This window comes from Balaenoptera borealis (genome assembly GCF_965194805.1).
Source record: "Balaenoptera borealis genome assembly, chromosome: 9".
NCBI classification, from domain to species: domain Eukaryota; kingdom Metazoa; phylum Chordata; class Mammalia; order Artiodactyla; family Balaenopteridae; genus Balaenoptera; species Balaenoptera borealis.
Window position 1 is genome coordinate 12,296,467 of NC_138873.1, and position 25,080 is coordinate 12,321,546.

Below are 25,080 nucleotides of genomic sequence, written 5' to 3' on the forward strand. Positions count from 1 at the left end.
AGTTTATACACTGAGATTACAGTAGCAATGTAATCTTTCCTACTATGGTTATTAAAAAAAATTCCTATATACTAAACTTTATTATAAATGAGAAACATTATTATTATGAAATCTACAAATTCAAGACTGACTTGTTCATTGTAATTGATAGAAATCCAAGTCCAAACTAGTGAAATTCCTAAATCAAAGTGTTTAAGTTACTTCAAAAAATGTTTATATAAAATTTCAAATGAGTTATTTTAGGTGGGATTCTAAGGCATCTGCTTTAAGTCTCAACTGTGATGGGTTACTTAAAAACTAGAAGCATTCTTTCTGCCTGCATAGAATTATCAACGTACCAAAGTTAATTAAAAGAAACAAATCTGCTTCAAGAAGCATATCCAAGAACAGTTTACAAAGAATGATACAATGATAAATTTATCTCCATATCTATCTATTATAACAAGACTTTTTTTGTTTCAAAACTGTACAATAGTTATTAAAAATAAAAACTACCTAATCTTGTACTTGAGGGAAGGTAAAAAGATTTGTGGTGAGCTTTTAAGTTTTGTGGCTCTTCCTCAGAGTAACAGTTAGTCTTCACCTGTTTGTTCCTTTTCCTACAAAATCAATACTGCAATCAACTCTGTCAGAAAAAGGACACTAAATTTCCAAATCAACATCCAAGATACATAACCTTCTACTATCTTTGAGCACCTATGAGGGTAAACAGCGCCTTTTTATTCTCCCTCAGGTTCCAAAGCTTTTGTTTCATGTGGGATAGAATATTTATTCATTCAGATAGAGCAGACCCACTAGTGTGGTTTCTAGCACTAAGAAAACTCTACCATGACAAAGGAATTTTGATAGGCAGTTATTTTCTATTAATTATTTGGTAAATCCATTTTTCACAGACACTAAATAGGTAAATATCAGCTCATGTCAAATAATCAAAATTCTGAATTGGTTGTGCGTGTAAATAAATAAGATTTTAGGATAATTCCAAATGCTTATTAGAGCCAGTTTCTTTAACACCAACTGCTTCAATAAATTAAAAAGTAGCAAAATCAACTATATCTTTCCACTCTGTTTAAGAAAAGTCTAATAACAAAAAGGAACATGGAGAGTGCGATAACTAAATATTCAAATTCGGAATAACAAAGAGTAAACAATAACATAAAATGATAAAATTAAGATAATGTAAAGAGTCTCATTAAGACCAAAAAGGTAATTACTGTAGTGACTTAAAAAAAAAGAAAAAAGGCAGCATACCTTGTCGTCTCCAGGGCAACGATATAAATTCTGGAAAGTGCTAATGATGTTATTACTAAATCTGGGTGCAAACACATCCTTTTCTTGACCAAACTGATGTCGAGATTGTCGTACAATAGAGTCAATAACATAAAGTCCAGGTACCTTGTATTCTGGTTTACACTGGAGAAAAAAAGAGTGGGAAGGGAAGCAAATGAGAAGGTTAAAATTCTTGATATACAAATGTCACCATAAATCCTATACAAACACAAAAACACTGCTCATGCTGAGGTGATGAACATTCGAGGTTGACTATTCCACACCGTCTGTCTCTGGAATGGCATTTGAAAGAATCTACTTTGGCTACTCTACATATGTAGTTCAACTGCCAATCACCTAAGTTCTGAAATAGCACTGAGTAACTGGCTTGAACAATAAAAAACAAAAGGTAAGGTACTGTTATAATAAAAAAAAAATTTGTTTAATGATTTTGAAAAGCCAAATAAAAGGAAGTAGCAAATTCAGGAAAGAAAAGCACTGGTAAAAGCATTGCCAACATGCCTTAGACTTCGTCTGAAACATATAGGGAAAGGATTTCTGCACTAATGAAGGAACAAATCAAATGACAAATTATAACATTCCAAACACAATGAACCCAAAGTTTCAAAACTTTTCTCAAATACCACACCTATACAAAAGACAAGACACTACCATTATGATTCTAGGAATCTATCCTATGAAAACATTTTTTAGCTACTCCACTGATCAATGTTTCTCAGCCTTATCCATTACCCAATCTGAAGAATATGAAAGTCTCCTACTTTCCTGAGCACAAGGAAGAATCCTTTCACTATCAAGCTCACTGCTTCGATTTCTTCCATATCCAGAAGCATAAGAACACCTGCCTCCCAAACATATACTGATTAAAATGAAATTATGGCTGCAAAAAGCAGGTTCAAATTCTGGGTGTAATTAGGTAAGTATTTCACCCAAAGTAATTTCATAGAAATCATATATGGACTAAATCAAAATTGCATTCTTGAAAAACTTCCTGGAAACCCAAGGACCAGTGGGTAAAGGATCCTCAATCCATGTCCAACACACACATACATGTTTCTAAACAGGATTTTCAGTCAAGACAATGAGTGATTTCATTCTGCAAAAAGACTAGATGACTCTTCATTTGTTCCTTCAAATCCCTTTTAAGAACCTTCTCTTTAAGGTCATTATTAAGAAGATGAAGAGACCTTTAGCACCAATTCACAAGTATCTACTGCAAGGTTCTGGCTGTTTAGTACTTGAAACATTTAATAAAAGGGCAGTAATGCTGGTGACTGGACATTAAAGTTTTAGGTTTAACCTACCAAAAAGGTTCAAAACTGTCTGCTCTGTTGAAAGTTATTGTTTTAAAAGTCTGAAATAGTTTCTTCCCTCATGTTCCCCCCAAATCTAGCATATCTGTCCCTCAGTTCATATATCTGGCCAAGGCTATTTTCCTTTGACTACCATACATTCAAAGAAATATTTACCTAGCCAGGCAAATAATACAACCAGTAAAGAAAATAAAATTTTTTAAAATTAATGAAAAGCAAGACATCTCTGTTAAAAATCATCTATTTCCCAATGCCGAAAACACAGATAAAATAATCTGATACATAATCTATTACTTTATAGAAATGATTATCTTGAGACTAAGGCTAAATATAATTTATAAGTTGCTGGTAAGAGTTATTAAAATTAATACTGAATGGTAAGTAATAAAAGCGATTAATGCAGTGAGTTTTGTTTAAACAAATACACCTTTTTCTTTGATTTATAATAAAAACTCGATTATAAACTCACAATGCATAAGAATCATGAGTACATAACACAATAAATGGGCCTTCCTCGCCTACTGTGAAGATTCCAAAGCTTCAAAAATGTTAGCAGTTTTAGTATTAAGCTATAAAGATAATTCTTCTTCCACCGTATCTTTAGAAGCACTATATTAACATGTTATGGTGCAGAATTTCCTTCACTGATAGACTAGGCACTTTTATGTGTCTGCCACATAAAATGGCAAAAAAAAATTATGTATGATTTAAACATTGTAGAAGTTTTAAAATTACAATATTTGGTAAACTTAGCTAAGTCACCAACTAGAAACTTGAGAGAAGAATTAAGACCAAAAAATCTGAAATGTTTTCAATCTCTTTTTCAAGTTCTAGCAGTACTGAAAACACAAGAATTCCTAAGACTCCGATGTCACGAGGTATTTGTTACACTCTGAATAACAACTGTGGCCGTACTAACAGAGCATGAAACGATGTTGACAGCAGCACGTAAGAAAAGAGGGCCGTCGCAGGAAACAGTTACACCTAATACCAAACGCATTCCCACAGTGAACAGTGCATACTTCCAACGGAAGGAGAGGAAAAGGAACCATTCTGAGACAGCCCGAGCATTCAGTTCTTAACAAGGTCTTCTCTCAGGAGAAACTTTTTAACCAGAGCCTAACTTGCCGAGGTTTTATCAGAGCCTAACTAACCCACACTTAGGGAAACAGAACCTGCATTTCAACAAGATCTCTAGGTAATTCCTGTGCACAAAAATAGTTTAAGAAGCACTGTTTAGACACTGAACCTTTTTAAAAAGATTTTTAAAAGCTTTAGAACAATGAAATTTTCCAATCACCAACATTTGTATTTTCTAGTTGGATTTACCTAAAACACAGCATACGTGTTATTTTACCCCATGCCTTAAGCTTCAATTCACGAGTTGTTCACCTCAAAATATGTTTTACCAATACTTTAAGTTTTGAGAGAACAAGACTTTAAGAGGAAAAAAGCTGAATCACATAAAGGTTAACTGATCTATTCAAGATTATCTAGCTGGTTTAGTGACACAGTAATATCACTTTGATTCACGCTCCAGTCAACTATTTTCGTTCAAGCACACTGCAACCTTGCCAAGTCCTTAATGCCATTTACCTCTGACCCTCAAACTGGTTCTGCTTACATCTAGGCATGAACAATGGGCAGAATACAAAACCTAAATTCAATTACAGATTTCCTACAGTATAATTTTACAAGTTATAAAAGTTACGTACTCCTGCCAAAAAAACATGGCACAAATAGGGCACTGATCACAAGGAAGGGGCAAAGAAATATAATCTAGTCACCTCGGGCCCTGGTTACAAAAAAATTACTAAGTGTATGCCAAACAGCTGTTTTCAACTTCATCTCCCTCTGCTTACCCTGGAAAATGGAACTTCAGGTCTATATAATAAGATGTAGGATGTATAATGCCCTAATGGATGAGACAAAATGAATCAGCAGAAGGAAAGTGGCTGGTATTTTTACTACATTTTACTACATCTTATCTAAAAGGAAGACTGCTCTCTAAGCATTCAGCTTCAAATAACAAGGGAGAATTTCTTTAAAGGCTATAAAAAATAATGAATCTATAATTTCATTAAAAATCAGTCATGGGGCTTCCCTGGTGGCGCGGTGGTTGAGAATCTGCCTGCTAATGCAGGGGACACGGGTTCGAGCCCTGGTCTGGGAAGATCCCACATGCTGCAGAGCAACTGGGCCTGTGAGCCACAACTACTGAGCCTGTGCATCTGGAGCCTGTGCTCCGCAACAGGAGAGGCCACGATAGTGAGGCCCGCGCACCACAATGAAGAGTGGCCCCCGCTTGCCGCAACTAGAGAAAGCCCTCACGCAGAAATGAAGACCCAACACAGCCATAAATAAATAAATTAATTAAAAAAAAAAAAAAAACGCAAATGAGTTAAAAAAAAAAAAATCAATCATATTGGGGGGCTTCCCTGGTGGCACAGTGGTTAAGAATCCACCTGCCAATGCAGGGGACACGGGTTCGAGCCCTGGCCGGGAAGATCCCACATGCCGCGGAGCAACTAAGCCCGTGCGCCACAACTACTGAGCCCGCGGTCTACAGTCCATGAGCCACAACTACTGAGCCCGCGTGCTGCAACTACTGAAGCCCGCGTGCCTAGAGCCCGTGCTCTGCAACAAGAGAAGCCACCGCAATGAGAAGCCTGCGCACCGCAACGAAGAGTAGCCCCCACTCGCCGCAACTAGAGAAAGCCCGCGCGCAGCAACAAAAACCCAACACAGCCAAAAAAATTAGTTAGTTAATTAATTAATTAATTTTTAAAAAAATCAATCATATTGAAACATTTTCTTCAAGGGATGGATGCTCACTAATGGCAAAGGAAATTAACAAAAACATCTATCTGAAAGCTTTTGTTTTTAGAATTATCCAAAAGGCACTTTCATTTTATTTCTTAATCAGATATTAAAACAAATGGAATCACTTTTGAACAGTCCATCAAAACAATTTAAACTTGGGTATTTGATTTAAAAGAGAAGAGCGCAGGCCATTAATCTATAGTTACAGAACATTTAGCATATACATAGAAAATTATATACTTACTTTCTGAATGAATTTCTCAACACTCTGTACCACATGTTTATAGAACTAAAAGAAAAAAAAAGAAATGTGGTTTTAAATGTTTGATTACAACTTTCCTGCTAAACATACGGTTTAACATAGCTTCAAAGGTCTATCAGAGCAATGAATTTTAATCATGAATTTTGATTAACTTCATGATTAAACTAGCTATGATTAGTAAAGGGTTCTTCAAGTAGGTATATGATCAGTAAATCCAAAGTGTGTTACGTTAACACAGATACAAAAGAATTCTATTACAGTCTTTAAGAAAGCAAACTTTCACAAATAGGTTGACAGCAAAATACTGGTGGTAAGACACTGGTAGATGTACATTCTTCCTTCCTGGAAAAAAAGTAAAGATCTCCTTTAGTATCATTTTATTGGCTAAATTAGGTTAGTACTAGAAAAATCAAGTAACTGAAAATAAAGAGCATTAATAAATGTGTGCAAGGGAGATGTTTTCAACTTCATTATCTTCTTCTGCTTCTCCTGGAAAATGGAACTGCAAGTATATATAACAAACCTTGTGGCAAGACGGGAATAAAGACACAGACCTACTAGAGAATGGACTTGAGGATATGGGGAGGGGGTGGGGTGAGATGTGACAGGGTGAGAGAGTGTCATGGACATATATACACTACCAAATGTAAAATAGATAGCTAGTGGGAAGCAGCCGCATAGCACAGGGAGATCAGCTCGGTGCTTTGTGACCACCTACAGGGGTGGAATGGGGAGGGTGGGAGGGAGGGAGATGCAAGAGGGAAGAGATATGGGAACATATTGTATATGTATAACTGATTCACTTTGTTATAAAGCAGAAGCTAACACACCATTGTAAGGCAATTATACTTCAATAAAGATGTTTAAAAAAAAAAAAAAAAAAAGCCGAACAACTACTTAGAAGTTATTAGGCACTTTATAAGTAATTAAACATTTAAAATCAATATATAAAATAGTAATTACACACTGAGTGGTTCTTAATAAATAATAATTTTTCTGGAAGACATCTTGGCAGTGCTTCTTGCTTCTAGTTACTTAATGTACTATATGTAATTCAGAGTAAAACAACTTACTGTTAATTCAAAGATTCTCAACTCACATAGGCCTTCTTCCACAATAGGTTATCAGAGGTTTTGTTGACAGTGTGCAGTGTTAACGAGCACCCAGAAAAATAATCATGTCTCTAAACATTGACAGAAAGCCAATGACTTACCTTAATATGAAACACAGTATCATCTAAATCTGATTTAAAAGACAGTTCAAATATCAACTTACATATGTATCAAATGCAGTTTAAATTAATACAGTACTGCAAAACAGTTGGTCTGAACTCTTCAAAAATGTCAATGTAATGAAAAAGAAAACAAAAACAAAACAAAGCAAAAAGGCTGGGTGACAGGATAAATAAATGACAGGATCTCAACTGGATCCTGAAAATGCACAGGTGCAGGTGCTAAAGTTAATACTGAGACAACTGGTAAATGAAAGTGTAGATTATATATTAGATAATAATATTATGTCAAAGTGAAATTTCTTGCACATGATGTGTATTTGGTTACCTAGGAAATCTCTTTGCTTTAGGACATTCAAATTCAAGTATTTAGGGACTACGTGCTATTCTCAATGAACACTGAAACGAACTCTCAAAATGATTCAGCCAAAAAAACGTGAAACTGCGTGTGTACGTGCTTCAGTGTGTGTGTGTGGGTGTACGTGCACGCGTGTGTGTAGAAATAAACCAGATGTAGCAAGATATTAACACCTGGTGAATCTAAGAGGCTATGTGTTGCTCATTATATTTTGCAACATATTTGTGTTTTTTCAAAATTAAAAACATTAAGACAGTACCAATAAATCAAAATAGTACAGTATAACATGTTTAGACTCTTAATTGAGAGAAAATCAAAATCTAACTGTTTTTATTCTGACTGTTGCAAATTACTTCTCTTAGACCTTTCCAACATCTGAAAAATGGAAATAATGCTAATACCTATTCCTTAGTCTTCTAATTAAAAAGTATTCTGTTCAACAAAAGGTTATATTAAATGCATCAATTATTAATTTTCACCGAATAAAAATGATAATAATATACACGTTCACATACTCTCAGGATCATGGCCATAAAAATCAGATCACAATGAAGAAGAGTATAAAGCAAGCAGAAGAGACTGACATTCTATATTGAGTGTATCAGGTAAACTGAAAAACCACTTCTTTGAAGAATTCTCTCCTTAAATGTGTCTACTGGTCACTGCCCTTATCCCCTCTTTGATATTCTGCACATAAATACAGGGATTTGAACAATAATACTGTCAGATATTAATTATAAGTTTGAAAACTAAGTTTGGGGCATTAGAACACTGCAAAATCAACTACCTAGATTTTCTCCTAGTAGTGATTCTCTGTAAAGAAGAATTCGTTAAATCTAACAAATAATGCTATTAGTGAAAGACAATTTATTCAGGGAATTGCCTGGTGGTCCAGTGGTTAGGACTAGGCGCTGTCACTGCCGGGACCTGGGTGTGATCCCTGATCGAGGAATTAAAATCCCGTAAGCAGCGAAGTGTGGCCAAAAACAAACAAACAAAAAAGACGACTTACTTAAATAATGGTGCTTCTGGTTATGAGCTAATGCTCAGAGTAGGAAAACATATCACCAAATATCTATAGGTTAATACCTTCTTAATTAAAAATAAGCACTCATTCTCAATTTTAATAACCCTACTAGAGCAGGGAGTCTTAGCTTTGGGGACAAGAACATTTTGGAGAGATGTCTATGGTCGAGCTTCATAAGGTCCCTAAAACCAAGAAATTTTATGCAAAATTCTGTACATATGTGTATTTCTCTAGAGATGACCCAACCTTTTCCTGAGATTTTCAGAAGTATCCATAAGTCAAAACCACTGTTATCAGAACAATGGCTAAATACCTGTGGCCTCTTCCCACAGTTTAAATGTCCTATGTACAATGAAGCCCAATTATTTTCCATAATGGCCCATTTTTAAATCTATAATACAATCAGTAAGAAAAAGAATACATTTATTTTTTTAAAGAAACCTTTTCTTAACTCGTATTTCAAGATTCTGTAAAGTCAGTGTGACAAATAACAATGTTAAACACATTCTCCACAATGTGGCTACATCTAAAATCTTACCTAAGAAAAATAAGGGAAAATGATTGCTTTCAAGTTTATGGAAGAATATTTATCAAGATATTAAGTGTTTATCTCTAGGTGAGAGTTTGCAGGTGACAGATTTTCATTTTTGTGTTTTTTCCCTTGAACATGTACTAACTCTGAAAAGAGGAAGAAAACATATAATCTATAAAAATCATCCCTCCTCCAAAATATTAGTGTAGTATTTCCTTTGAAAAACACAAGAGTAAAATGTGTTACTCACCTTAATAGCTTTGATGGCTGCTTTAGTAATTTGGGTCATTTTCGCTTTAGAAATGGGTGGCTTGTAGTCATTGAGGGAATACAACTGATGAAAAAGAAGAACAAATTTTAAACACAGCAAAACTAATGGTCTCTACGCAATTACATGAAATTACCAACCATTTCTATTTTTATATCCTCAATGAAATTAAAGTGCTGCTTTTCTTTTAAAAATCAAGTTCAACATTACTAGCCAACAAGCAAATACAAATCAAAACCACAATGAGATTATCACTTTACACTTACTTGCTTATAATCAAAAAGACAAGTGTTAGCAAGGATGTAGAGAAATGAACCCTTATCCGTAAAATGGTGCAGCAGCTTTGGAAGACATTTCGGCAGTTTTTCGAAAAATGAAAAATAATATGTAATACGACTCAGCAATTCCACTCCCAGGTATATACCCAACAGAGGTGAAAATATACGTTCCCATAAAAACTTGTACACAAACGGTCACTGCAGCATTATTCATAAAAAATTCATTTAAAAAGTGGAAACCACCTAAATGTCCATCAACTGAGGAATGGACAAACAAAATTTCTTCTACCCATTCAATGAAATATTAGCCATGAAAATGCAATGAAGTACTGATACATGCTACAACATGGATGAACCTTGAAAACATGCTCAGTTTAAAAAGCCTTATTTAAAACATGTTACAGAATTGCATTTATACGAAATGTCCAGAAAAGGCAAATCTATTGGTGACTGTCTACAGCTGGGGGAGCTGGGGAGAAATGAGGAGTGATAACTAATGAGTAAAGCATGTTTTTTAGGTGACGAAAATATTCTAAAATGGACTGTGGTGATGACTGCACAACCATACTGAATTATACACTTTCAATTGGCTAATTGTGTGGTATGTGAATTATATCTCAATGTAATTGTTCTTAGAAGTCAAGGGATCTAATGTTTAGCAATAATCCCACCCCCCCCCGCCCCAAATTTTTGTTTCAAGATTTCTCATATACACAAAGGATAATAATACTGCTTAGAGAGAAAACGGATGAAGACAAGGCGGGGAAATCAGGCAAAAGACAAATAACTAAGCTTAAATAAATACTGATGAAAACTGGTACTAAACGATGCTGGGAATTTAACTACAATGCTATAAGATATTAACTAGAAGCCTGGACACTAAGCTTTGGCCCTCAGAACGTCGCAAAAACAACTTGAACAGACTTTCAAAGCAACTCAAAACAACACTGGTTGGTTAAACAACTAGGGAGCCCTCTATGGCAGGGGTCCCCCACCCCCGGGGCGGGACTGCAGTGGTCCGCGGCCTGTTAGGAACCGGGCCGCGCAGCAGGAGGCGAGCGGCGGGCGAGTGGGCGGAGCTCCATCCGCTGCTCCCCGTCACTCCCGTTCCCGCCTGAACCATCCATCCCGGACCCCCGACCCCGTCCACGGAAAAACCGTCTTCCACGAAACCAGTCCCTGGTGCCAAAAAGGCTGGGGACCGCTGCTCTATAGCCTTTGCTCCAGCAGCCCTTATAACCTATTCATCATTGAATTCTATTGATTTTTACCCAGTTTCTTCCATGTGTGTCTCCTCTTCTCCCTCCAACCACCACCACGACCACAGTCCAAATTACCTTCATCGCGCACACTGAGATGGCATGTCTATCTTTTCAAAAACTAATCTGATCAGGTGACTGATGCTCACCTACTTCCTCTACCACCCTAAAAAGTTCAATGACTTCCCACTCTTTGGAGATACACAAAAATCTACACATACAAGGCCCTTGCCTGATCTAATTCCTGTCTACCTTTCCAGTCTCATCTCACACCATGCTCCTCTCCCCAGCTCTCTGCCCTAGGCACAATGGTCTTTTTTCAGTTCCCTGACACAGAGCCTTCAAAAATGGGCTTGTTTCCTCTATTTGGAATAGAACTAGGGCCTCCCTACTAGTTTATGCATACTCGTTCATCTTAGTTAAAGCATCACCTAATGAGGAAAGCCTTACCTACATCTCCCCAACCAGAGCTATACCACCTTTTATACCCTCATTGTACTGTCACTCACCTTTGAAGCATTCATCACAGAATTTGACACTTACTTGCATGATGATTTAACTAATATTTGATTTTTAAAAGGACTGTCCCAAAGGGTGACAAAGACTGACATCCTTGAGACAAAGGATGTAAGTTCCTTTAATGCAGTTTAAGCAATAAGACGTTAACTGAACACCAAGAGCTGTCCAAACTGAAATCAACCTTGGGAGAAGTATAAACGTAAGTTCCCACAGAGGTGTCCACTTGTTGATGATATTGCCCAACCGGGGTTAGGATCCCATCAGATCCTTTAAGAAACTACCTCTGTCAAACTCACAGGGAATTTTAATATACTCATGGCCTCAATTCCTACCTGTCTGTTTTAGAAAATCTAACTGTATGCCATCACCTCACTAGGTGCAAAATAACATGAACACAGTGTTTTCAGCAAGCTGTGTAAAGCAAAGGTCAATTTCCCAGAAGTTCTTAGCAGGCCCAGACTGCAGCCCATCTGAGATCCAGATCTGCCCTCTCCTACTAAAGAATAAGCTCTAAGAAGAGAAACTGCCTTTTTTGTTTAGATTTTTTTTTTTTTCCCCTTTGTCCAAACTATATCCTCAGTGTCTGGCAGAGAATAAGAATTTCTTGAGAGTAAGAATTTGTTAAAAATAAATTAAAATGAACAAATACATACAAGACACAGCATTATACAAGCTTTGCACAGAAAGACCTGGATTTTAATTCCAACTATGTTACCTTATTACAAAGTTGCTAAACCTCTGAATCTTAGTTTTCCCATTTAGAAAACAGAAGCAATACTCATTTCACAGAAACATTGCATATAAAGCTTTTAGAACACACTTAAGTCACTCAACAGGGTTAGTCATTATTAAATTAAAATCCTTCTCTTTGGAGGCATTCTCCATTTAAATGAATAATATTAAAGTATACATCAAACATTTATTCATTCAGGTACCTGAAGGTACATTCCATAGTAATATATATGACTGGGGCAAGGAAGAGGCACCAGGGTCTTCCTATAGTTGACAATACATTACTTCTTTCATTTTGTGTGGTAAAGCCCTAAAGTTTCAATCAAGCACTAGTCCATATTCTAGCAGATCAAAACCTTTGCTCTCTTTCTTCCTTCCTTTTTTTTTTGGGGGGGGGGGGTTGGGAGAATGAGGTAGGGAAAATATAACTTAGACTTGTAGAACATTTCAACAGCATGACACGTCAGCTCTTATCAGAGACCCTCTTTATTTTTTTTAAATTTATTTATTTACTTTTATTTATTTGGCTGTGTCAGGTCTTAGTTGCAGCACTTGGGGCCTTCGCTGCAGCATGCAGGATCTGTCGTTATGGCATGCAGGCTCCAGATCGCGGGGGCTCAGTAGCTGCAGTGCACAGATTTAGCTGCCCCTCGGCATGTGGGATCTTAGTTCCCCGATCAGGGCTTGAACCCGTGTCCCCTGCGTCGGAAGGTGGATTCTTATCCACTGCACTAACAGGGAAGTCTGAGAGACCCTCTTTTTAATACGCAGAAACTTAAGGTATTACTTAGAAAAATACTAAGCAATTAAGTACTTTTCAAAGGCCCACTGAATACATGTGCTTCCAACTAACCATTTATCTAGATTCTCTAAAATCTCATTTCTTTATTAAATCTGACAGCCAGAAAAGAGGCACAGATCACTTCATCTAATTCTTCACAGAATGCCTTTACTAAAATTTAATGAAGTCCCAGTCCTGACGTGTCTTTCCTTTGGCTACTCAAGACTTATGGATTCAAAGGAAAGATACTAAACAACAGCCTGGGTTTTCAGTCTAACTCGTTCATTCTTTTTTTTTTTTTTTTATAACCAAATGGAATATTGGTCTAGTTTTACAATATAACTCTTTTTTTAAATTAATTAATTAATTAATTTATTTATTTTTGGCTGTGTTGGGTCTTCGCTTCTGTGCGAGAGCTTTCTCTAGTTGCGGCGAGCGGGGGCCACTCTTCATTGCGGTGCGCAGGCCTCTCACCATCATGGCCTCTCTTGTTGCAGACCACGGGATCCAGATGCGCAGGCTCAGTAGTTGTGGCTCACGGGCCCAGTTGCTCCGCGGCATGTGGGATCTTCCCAGACCAGGGCTCGAACCCGTGTCCCCTGCATTGGCAGGCAGATTCTCAACCACTGCGCCACCAGGGAAGCCCTCGTTCATTCTTTTGTTTTTCAACTCCTTTCAGTTACACTGAAGAGTGCTCTTTCCATCAGTAACATTTAAATTTTCTATTCTATCACTTGTAGGTACCACATGAAATGCACATTTCTAGATCTGAAAACAACTTCAAATCAAACCAGTTTCTAATGACTTCAATCAAGGTTTGAGAAATCTTTAACCTAAACGGAGATTTCTCAGTGGCTGCTGGCTACTCCCCCAAAAAACTCACTTCTAATAAAGAGTTTTTAAGTTGTCCATCATTGATTACGCCAGGGGTCAGCACAGTAAATATTTTAGGCTTTGGAGGCTACATGGTTGCTACCGCACAACAGGCATATTTCATTTCACCGTGCTGTGCAGACGGCGTATTTTTAGCATACTGAAGGTTGTGGCAAGCCTGTGTCAGTGAAGGGTGCAGGGTGATAGACCTCTTGCACCGAACAGTCAAGTTGTGAATACAAAGGAAAAGGTCTTGAAGGAAATTAAAAGTGCTATTCCAGTGAATACGTGAATGATGAGCCAGCAAAGCAGCCTTACTGCTGATATGGAGAAAGTTTTAGTGGTCTGGATAGAAGATTAAACCAGACACCACATTCCCTTAAGCCAAAGCCAAATCCAGGGCCAGTCCCTAACTCTCTTCAATTCTCTGAAGGCCGAGAGAGGAGAGGAAACTGCAGAAGAAAAGTGTGAACCTGGCAGAGGTGTTCCATGACATTGAAGGAAAGATGCCATCTTCTCCACAACATAAAAGTGCAAGGAGAAGCAGCAAGTTATCCAGAAGAGATCTAGCTCAGATAATTAATGAAAGTGGCTACACTAAACAACAGATTTTCAACGTAGACAAAATAGCCTTATGTTGGAAGAAGATGCCATGTAGGACTTTCTGGCTAGAGAGGAGAAGTCAATGCCTGGTTTCAAAGTTTCAAAGGACAGGCTGACTCTCCTGTTAGGGGCTAATGCAGCTGGTGACTAGCTGACACCAATGCTCACTTACCATCGTGGAAATCCTACCACCTTGAAGAACATGCTCAATCTGCTCTGCCTGTGCTCTCTAAATGGAACAAGAAAACCTGGATGACAGCGCATCTATTTACAAGACGGCTTACTGAGTATTTTAAGCTCACTGTTGAGACCTCCTGCTCAGAAAAAGAAAATTCCTTTCAAAATATTGCTGCTCACTGACAATGCCCCTGGTCACCCCAGAGCTCTGCTGGAGATGTACAATGAGATTAATGTTTTCATGCCTGCTAACACAACATCCATTCTGCAGCCCATGGATCAAGGTGTCATTTCAACTTTCAAGTCTTATTAAGAAATATATTTCATAAGGTTATAGCTGCAACAGAGAGTGATTCTTCTGATGGATCTAGGCAAAGTAAATTGAAAACCTTCTGGAAAGGATTCACCATTCTTGATGCCATTGAGAATATTCATGATTCATGGGAAAGGGTCAAAATATCAGCGTTAACAGGAGTTTGGAAGAAGCTGATTCCAACCCTCATGGTTGACTCTGAGGGGTTCAAGACTTCACTGAGCAAGTAACTGCAGACGTGGTAGAAACAGCAAGAGAAGTAGAAATTAGAAGTGGAGCCTGAAGATGTGACTGAATTGCTGCAATCTCACGATAAAATTTTAAAGGATGAGGAGTTGCTTCTTATGGATGAGCAAAGAAAGTGGTTTCTTGAGACAGAATTCTATCCTGGCGAAGATGCTGTGAAGACTGCTGAATGACCACAAAGGATACAGAATACGACATAAACGTGGTTGACAAGGCAGGATCTCGGAGGACTGACTCCAATGTGAAAGTTCTACTACGGAAAAATGCTTTTAAACAGCACTGCATTCTACAGAGAAATTGTTTGTAAAAGGAAGAATCAATCCATGCAGCAAAAACTTCCCTGTTGTCTTAAGGAATTACCATGGCCATCCCAAACTTCAGCACCACCACCCTGATCAGTCAGCAGCCATCAACAGTGAGGCAAGACCCTCCACCAGCAAAAAGATTACAAGTCGCCAAAGGCTCAGATGATGGTATTTTTTAGCAGTAAGTTTTAAAAACAAAGGTATGTACATTTTTTAGACTGAATACTACTGCACACTAGTATAGTGTAAACATAACTTTTATATGTACTGGGAAAGCAAAAATTCATGTGACTTGCTTTATTGCAAAATTTGCTTTATTTTGGTGGCCTGGAACCAAACCCGAAACCTCTGAGGTATGCCTGTACTCGGCACTACCCCCGCGTAAAGAAGCAGCCACAAACAATTCGTATATGAATGGGCAGGGTGTGTTCCAACATAAGTTTTTTACAAAACCAGGTCAATTTTTGGGCAATTTTATTTCTCAATCCTACAAACATGCAACTTTGTTTACTTGTTTGTTTTTGGATAAACACGACACTCTCAAGTCCTGCAAAGTGTATTCAGGCCTTTCCTCATCTATGCACTGAGTAAGGCTCATTACCCCAAATTTAACAAAATGTTGTACTTCATGCTTGTTATTTCGAGCAAACTCTTCACTTCAAAAATGTTAGTGCCTTTCCCAATTTGAGCAATATTAAATGAATTCTACCATGACCCTGGAAGAGTGCAACAAAAAAACCTGTGACCTGACAAACCCATGAGAACCATTAAACTGGGGTAAAATCTTGCTCATTTACAGATTAATCTTATGCCTTCAAGGTTGATTCTACGTCCAATACGAATTAACCTTAAGTGTGAACCTAAAATATTAATCAATCCAATTCATTTTTCTCTACAATGGTCCTTCAGGGCCTTGAGAGTACCAGAGTTAGGATCCTTCAAATCTCCTAAGAAATCAGACCATCACAAAGGTTCCTGGATCCAACACAATCTTGGTACTTTCAATTCAAGATAGCATGCTGACCACCTTTTCCTTTTCTTCTTCTTATTGGCAGGACAAAAAAGGAATAATTTTTTAAAGGTATTTAAAACTCACAATAAAAAGTAGAGTGGGAATGGGAACAGAATAAGCAGACAAGAAAATTTCCAGAAAATGGAAATGTGATAAGAGGACTGGTTAACTGATGAAACAAAGAGAAAACCACAAGCCCCCAAACACACAGATACGGCCAAAGAGGGAAATAATCTGCCCTGCAAAAATCCAGTCTCACCGTTCAAAATCAAGGTATTCAGAGGGCAAGAGCGGCACAAGTGAACTAATGCCTCACCTACTGTTGCAAAATGTCACTGTCTCAAATTGACCATTAAAGAAACACATATAAAATTACTGTTTAGTGATATGAAGGTTATCATCAGAAGAAGTGTTATGAATTAAAACACTGTTCTTTTTGGAGATCCAGCATAGGGTGAGAAGAAAGAGCTTCCAATAAAATCTCTTTTGTGCTTAAAAAGAAACTACATGCATACGTTATTTTGAAAAATGTAACATTATATTTTAATACAATCTTGTTTTAACTCCACTTGCCAACCCTGGCCTTCTACAGTGTATCTCTCCCCCAAAATTCATATGTTGAAGTCCCAATCCCTAACGTGACTGTGCAGTGACCACTGAACAATGCAAGAGTTAGGGGTGATGACCCTCCACATAGTCAAAAACCCACATATACCTTATAGCCAGCCCTCCATATCTACGGTTCTGCATCCGTGGATTCAACCAACCACGGGTTGTTTAGTACTGCAGCATTTACCATTGAAAAAATTCCACATATAAGTGAACCCTCACAGTTCAAACCCGTGTTGTTCAAGGGTCAACTGTATCTGAAAACAGGGCCTTTATGGAGGTATTGTATTTAAGGTTAAATGAGGTCCTAAGAGTGAAGGCCTTATCCAGTAAAATTACTGCCCTTCTAAGAAGAGACACCAGAGAACTAGCCCCTCTCACAGCCATGTGAAGACACACATGAGAAGGCTACAAGGCAACTAGGACCTGAGAGGGTGGCCGCTAGGAACTCCGAGAGACACCCAGCCCGTAGCCAGCACATAAAATGGAGACCTCAGTCCTACAGTGGCAAGGAACTGTATTAAGCCAACAATTTGAATGAGCTGGGCGGAGGATCACAAATTTCAAATGCGAGCACAGCCTGCCTGGCTGACGCCTTGATTTCAGCCTAGTGAGCCCATCGGCAGAGGACCCAGCTAACCAGTGCCTGATCCTGACCCACAGAAATTGTGAAATAAGTACATGGTGCTTAAGCCGCAAGCTAAGTTTGTGGCAATGTGTTACACAGCAACAGAAAGTGAATAAGGTAGAAGAAAGCTGTGAACGATTTATCTTAATTTTCTAACTTGACTGTATAGATTTTTCTACTTTTCATAAATATTTTTGCAAAAACCATTTTTATAATTCAAAGTATTCAACAGAAATTAAAATTTCAAAATAAAAGTTACCTGTCTTTTCCTAACTTTCAAAATAGAAATTCAGTATTTTGCATATAGGAATAAAAAGTAAATAAGAGGGCTTCCCTGGTGGTGCCGTGGTTAAGAATCCGCCTGCCAATGCAGGGGACACGGGTTCGAGCCCTGGTCCGGGAAGATCCCACATGCCGCGGAGCAACTAAGTCCGTGTGCCACAACTGCTGAGCCTGTGCTCTAGAACCCGTGAGCCACAGCAGCTGAGCCCACATGCCGCAACAAGAGAAGCCACCGCAATGAGGAGCCCATGCACCGCAACAAAGAGTAGCCCCCGCTGGCTGCAACTAGAGAAAGCCCTCGTGCAACAACGAAAACCCAACACAGCCAAAAATAAAAATAAATAAATTTATAAAAAAAAAAAAAAGTAAATAAGAGACTTGCTTCACTGCTAGTCATTTTCAAGAGCACAGTATTCACCAACTGTAATAGCTGAGAAGCAGCGCACCTCATCACAAGTTTTACCTCGACAGGTCAAACACGACGCATTCTCCACATCCAACACTTCCCACTCCCTGACATGTGAGTCCTCCTTTCTTTACATGCACAATCTTCCGTATTACTTCTGGTTTGGAATACAACATAAACTATCTGATAATACAAGCATGTAAAAAAGTGACATATAAAATCAGACTCACAGGACATGACAAAATGTGACCAGAGAACATTAACATTAGACTAACAGTAGTATATCCAACATTAAGAAAAACAGTAGTAGATCCAACATTAAGAAAAGCGCATTCTAAAAGAATAATGTGACCAATATCGACATTTTCCTAAGGTTTTAAAAGTAAATTTCTTTGTAAAAAGTATTTGAAACGAAGCTCTTTATAAACTTGGGTTAACTTCTACTGAAGTAGCAATATTCTTGAGCAATCAGAATGTTTTAAAGAGCAAAGGCTAAATAAAAGATACATCACAGATATACTGTGAGGACCACCAGATCAGGCTTTTAACAAAGGCAGAACTCCCAATTTTACACTAAATATTGTGCCAGCATGAAAACTTCAGAACAAAGTTTCAAATGCATCTCTGGGCGGGGCGGAGGGGGGAAGGCCATAATTGCAAACACCAAAGCACAAAACCTGAAATGTTACATAATACCTAAAAACCAGTGAGAGAACATAAAAAATAATCACCTTTAAAAAAAAAAATCTTATAACTTTTTTCTGGTTATAAAAATATTTTACTATGGGACTTCCCTGGTGGCACAGTGGTTAAGAATCCGCCTGCCAATGCAGGGGACACGGGTTCGAGCCCTGGTCTGGGAAGATCCCACGTACCGCGGAGCAACTAAGTCCGTGTGCCACAACTACTGAGCCTGCGCTCTAGAGCCCGCGAGCCACAACTACTGAGCCCAGGAGCCACAACTACTGAAGCCCGCGTGCCTAGAGCCTGTGCTCCACAACAAGAGAAGCCACAACAATGAGAAGCCCGCGCACTGCATAGCCCCCGCTCGTTGCAACTAGAGACAGCCCACGCGCAGCAACGAAGACCCAACACAGCCAAAAATAAATAAATAAATAAATTCATTAAAAAAAAAATTACTATGGAAAAACTGGAAAATGCAAAAAAAGCATGAAGACGGCAGAAAACGCAAATCATCTATGATCCAACAATTCATCACTCATTCCAAATATACTCAATTAGCACCAGGCACTATGGATCCAATAGAACAGGTAGACAGTCTCTGTTCTCATGGAACTAATGGGCTGCTTTTGGCGATGGACAACATTCTAATAAACAAATAGACACACTTTGCAGAGTACAGTTAAGTACATAATGAAGGTAATAATGTGATATGGTGAAGAGTATGCAAAATTGTACATCTTTTTCAGAATCTCAAATCTAGAATCCCTTTTTTGTTTTTTTTAAAAGGATGGCAGCTTCTCTAATTTTCCTGTTTTTAATTTATTCATTTTATTTATTTTATTTTTGGCTGTGTTGGGTCTTTGTTGCTGCCCATGGGCTTTCTCTAGTTGCGGCAAGCGGGGGCTACTGTCCTTGTGGTGCGTGGGCTTCTCATTGCGGTGGCTTCTCCTGTTGCAGAGCACGGGCTCTAGGCGCGCGGGCTTCAGCAGTTGTGGCACGTGGGCTCAGTAGTTGTGGCTCCCGGGCTTAAGTTACTGTGCAGCATGTGGGATCTTCCCAGGCCAAGGCTCAAACCCGTGTCCCCTGCATTGGCAGGCAGATTCTTAACCACTGCGCCACCAGAGAAGCCCCAGAATCCCTTTTTTTAAAAATGTAAGATATTATAAAGGGAAATGATGCCTATTTTTTTTTTAATTATAAATCTGAATTATGCAAACATCTGTCCAGTAAGATCAAATCTATACACCAAGCTTTGGCGGGGGCGGTTAGAGATCCTCTAATTTAAAAAAAAGCAGAAAATGAAAAACAAAAAGCCAGAATTTGATATATGAAGGTACTAACAAGATTATTATGACAAATACAAATGTTTATATCCTTCATAAATAATTATCTTTTGCTATCGGCTACAAGCAGTTTCACATAAATAATTAACCTTTTATATTATTAAGCAGAATATCCCATTTCTCAAGCATGGCAGACATCTAAGGTTAATATTCTGGTTTTAAATACTGTCAAAAAGGAACCTATTTTAGAATCTAAATTATAGCTTAAAACTGTGTTAGTAACAAAGAAAAACTATCATCTCTCCCCCCAAAATATTACCATTTAAAGAACTAAATTTAGGCTGCAAGAACTTATTTGCATGGTCCTTTAATCCAACATCCAAATTTATACAACCTTCCCCAGTCCCTGGAAAAGGGGGGTTAAAAAATACTCTTAAAAAAAGTACACAGGAGTTACAGTCAGCCAAGATGGAGTAAGCAACTGTAGCCTTTCTCTCTCTCACTGATTACAAGTAAACCCTACTGACTACATATAAAAAACAACTACCTGAGGACTCTGTAAAAGGGAACACCAAGCCCACTGGAGTCAAACTTGAATAAGGACCAGTTACAGCGGGGCGGGGAGCTGTGTGTGGATGTTAAGGTAAAAAATTTCGCAGTGTTTTGTGTTCCTCTGTTATTTCCGGGCTGTTATCCCAGAGCCGGCATTATTAAATGGTGCAGCCAATACCAGAATTAAAAACACAATACTAGGGGAAACCCCCTTCATCTAGCCAGAAGACTAGGTAAAAGGAATCGTCCACACTACTGGGGAAGCAGGGGTGAGGGAAGAAACTCCTCCTCCCCCTTTTCTTCCCAGGCCCTGCTAAAGGTTAAAGGACAGCCACTGTTGCCACCCCAGCACCAAAAACGCCAAGAGAAAAGCCATCTCCAGACAGGAAAAGGGCCCCTACTATCCAAAAATACCATTTTCTTCCCTCTCTTGCCACTTCCCTCTGAAGGCTAAACCTGGAGAGAAACCGGACTTTCTGGCCAGAGAACAAGGAACAGGATGCCCCGGGATCTGGAGAGAGTGTGGGAGCCGCAGAGAGAGGTAGAGAGGAGCCCGACGTAAGTCCTGGGCTTGGCCCAAAACTGGGCCTGGGTGAAACAGACCCAAAGGAGCCCAGCAGAGGCTCTGAGAACTAATATCTATGTAAACCATTACCCAATTCCTAGACAACTGAGTGGCACATATGCTGGGCACACCTAAACAGCAAAAGAAATGCTTTGAAAACGGAACTGACATTGGAACCACCCAAAAAGGCAAGACAGAACTTGCAACCTGAAGCAAACCAAGTTGAATACCTGCTAAACAAAAATCAACATTCTTCAGAGGATTTTAATAAAATACTACAATACAATATTGAAAATGTCTAGTATACAAGCCAAACTTACTTGACATACCAAAACACACACACACACACACACACACACACACACACACACACTCTCTCTCTCTCTCTCTCTCTCTCTCTCTCTCTCTCTCTCTCTCTCTCTCTCACTCTCTCTCTCTCTCTCTCTCTCTCACTCACTCACTCACTGCCCTGGAAAATCTGTCCACACTGATCAAGGGAAAAAATAATCAACAGATGCCAACACCAAAATGACGCTGATGTTGGAATTATCAGTCAAGGATTTTAAAGAAGTTATAATCATTCTAAATAAGGTAAAGGAGAAAACTCTTGAAATAAATGCAAAGATAGAAGTTTTCAGCACAGAATGAGAAACTACAAAAAAGAACCAAATGGAAATTTTAGAACTGAAAACTACAGTATCTGGAAGAAAAAGACAGTATGGCAGTATATATAAGAGCTATAAAATTTCACCAGTGACTTGACACATTTTAAGAAGCAAAAGGCCATAATCATGATTATTTTTACATCAACATTTTATATGGCAGTTAAAAAAAAAATGTCCAGGAAGAGAGATTTAGTAAGGTATACTAAGAGAGAAAGTTAACCTGATATACACATTATTAATGCAGAAATATGGAGATGTCTAATGTTACATGACAAATAGAAAATATTTGCAATAACTGCAACTTCATAAATATAAGAATTAAACGCAAAAACTTCCTTGCACATATTAGTTATTCAAATATAAGCTGATTTAAGTTTGATAGATTAGCTTACTAGGTTCCAAAGATAATCAGGTAACCAAATACAGCTAGAAAAATAAATCTATCCAGCTTCTTCATATCTAAATTCACCTGAATGCAACAGATCTATTGTGCTCAAAGGAGCGGAATGCCAAAGCCAGAGTTATGACATACATTTCTTTACTCCCATCCCCCCAAACTTTACTTTTAATGATCTCTGCAACCCTGTATCTATAATCCTATGCCAATATTCATGGAAATAAAGAACTATTTCAAAGGAGTGGAATGTCTCACTCTGAAATAATCTCAATATAACTTGTAATTGATGTACAACAATCCCCATTGTGTACTTACTTTCAAATTTACTTTGAGAGTTAATCATAAGCACTCATGCAATAATCTTACTCAGATCAATCAAGCTTTATTTTCAAGGTAAAACCAACTAAAAACAAAACAAAACCAACTAAAAACAAATAGAACAAAAAGAACTGGGAAATACAAAGCCAAACTGAACTGATTAACAGGTCAAAGCTAATCGGTGACTTAAATCAAACCAACATCCACTGATTAGCTACTATAGATATGCACAATATATTAAGCCCTTCAGGGGATAAAAGATAACATAAAGACCTTCACCTCAACTATCTAACAATTTACTGAAGTGGAAGGGGGGGGTCACAGACATACCATTACTCTAATATAGCAGATTCTTCATATTCTGAGATTTACCACTGTCAGCTCTGACAATTCACTAACGATCCCAAAGGTCTCTAAAATGTAATCACAGGTAATTTTTTGGAATACTAATCCGAAGTGTGTACATTAAAAAGCTGGTGTATGGGGAAACAATTTACTTAACCATTAGTGACTGAGCATCTTTTTCTTCCCACACGTTCCCATACGCATTTAACAAAGGAATAACATACCAAACTAGTATTTAAAAATGGGGGATCCAGGGCTTCCCTGGTGGCGCAGTGGTTGAGAATCTGCCTGCCAATGCGGGGGACGCGGGTTCGAGCCTTGGTCTGGGAGGATCCCACATGCCGCGGAGCAACTCAGTCCGTGAGCCACAGCTACTGAGCCTGCGCGTCTGGAGCCTGTGCTCCGCAACAAGAGAGGCCGCAATAGTGAGAGGCCCGCGCACCGCGATGAAGAGTGGCCCCCACTCGCCGCAACTAGAGAAAGCCCTCGCACAGAAACGAAGACCCAACACAGCCAAAAATAAATAAATAAATAAATTTAAAATTAAAAATAAAAAAAGGGGGGGGGGATCCATGAGGACCTTAAGACTTTGCCTCATGAAAACAAGAACACGGGGCATAATTTAGTGCCAAAATAAAAAATGCTACTGGGGAAGGTATTCAGACAAATGAAATGTAGTTAGAAACAACAAATAAAAGGTTTAATAAAGAAAATGGAAGTGAAATGGACTGATTGGAAAAAGAGAGCATTCCTGTTACAGCTGTGATTCTGCTTCTACACTATTTACACATATAGCATACTCATCAATAAATCTCTTGACAAGCAGTAATTTTCACAAAGGATTGGAGAAGTGGCTATTTCCTAATGGGAATGCATTAAAATCTCAACAGACTGCTGTGCTTTCCTACTGGAGTATCACTAAGTACCAAAAACAAGACACAAAGATGGGAATACACAGTGTATAGCATAGCTTTGCATATAGTAAATCTTCCTATTTCTCAGCATTTCCAAATATGCAATGCCTATGATAAACATATTAATAATATTTACTTATAAATATTTATAAATAATTTATTTATAAAATAGTCTTATAAAAAGCATTAAATCCACAGTTAAGAAATCTGCACAGTTGAAGGCAAAGGAATCTTAATGGTTTTTCAAAATACAAAGTGATTCAAACAGAACAGTTGTTCAAAGAGATTAACCTAGTAAAAATTAATCTAGTAATCTTAAAAAATGTAGTTCTACTGTATGAACAAGAGAGAACAGAGAATAATAAATTAAAAGCCAATTAAAAACTGACTATAACAAACCAAGTGCGGAGTTATGAAGACATGGACCAAAGTATTTGTCCAGAATAAAAGGGAAGGGAAGGATGCAAAACATATTTTTAAAAATAATTCACTGGATTTCATGACTGAAAAGATACAAATAAAAGAGAGGCAGGCACTTATGAAAATTCCAAGTTTTCAGGTCTGAGTGTTCAGGAACACATTTTTACTACTGACATAAAGAGGAAGTCTAAAAGTAAGTTTGTAGAAGAAAGACAAATTTAGATTGGGGTGATAACAATGCCATTTTATGAACACATAATACCTAGAAGATACGGGACTGAATCCCAGAAGAGAAAAGCAAAATTACAGTCTTTCCTGAAGAGCTAAGAGTTGAAGAGATGAAGAATAAAATACTGAAGACTAAATATCAGAGAGAGAATAAGTAGACCAAAAGCCTAGCAGGCCTTACAGTAAAATCATTTCAGAAATATAAGCAACAGATGCAGAGACTAAAAAAAAGAGATAGGCAGTAGCATAATAAAGAAGATAAAAATAAATATTATGGGCTTCCCTGGTGGCACAGTGGTTAAGAATCCAACTGCCAATGCAGGGGACATGGATTCCAGCCCTGGTCCAAGATCCCACACACCACAGAGTAACTAAGCCCGTGCACCACAACTACTGAGTCTGCACTCTAGAGCCCACTCGCCACAACTACTGAAGCCTGCGTGACTAGAGCCCGTGCTCTGCAGCAAGAGAAGCCACCGCAATGAGAAGCCCGTGCACTGCAACAAAGAGTAGCCCCCGCTCGCCTCAACTAGAGAAAGCCCGCGCGCAGCAATGAAGACCCAATGCAGCCAAAAATAAATA

The 25,080-nt window shown here is 38.2% G+C and overlaps 1 protein-coding gene across 1 annotated transcript in view; it reads right to left on the reverse strand.

Annotated features, from left to right (window-relative positions):
* Positions 1–25,080, reverse strand: part of SCAF8 (SR-related CTD associated factor 8) — a gene marked incomplete at its 5' end in the record, with an annotated part of 76,516 nt that overhangs the window by 34,905 nt on the left and 16,531 nt on the right. Inside the window, 3 exon segments of the mRNA XM_082404535.1 lie at positions 1,252–1,413; positions 5,671–5,715; positions 9,087–9,170. Of these exon segments, the coding sequence (XP_082260661.1) occupies positions 1,252–1,413; positions 5,671–5,715; positions 9,087–9,170 (291 nt within the window).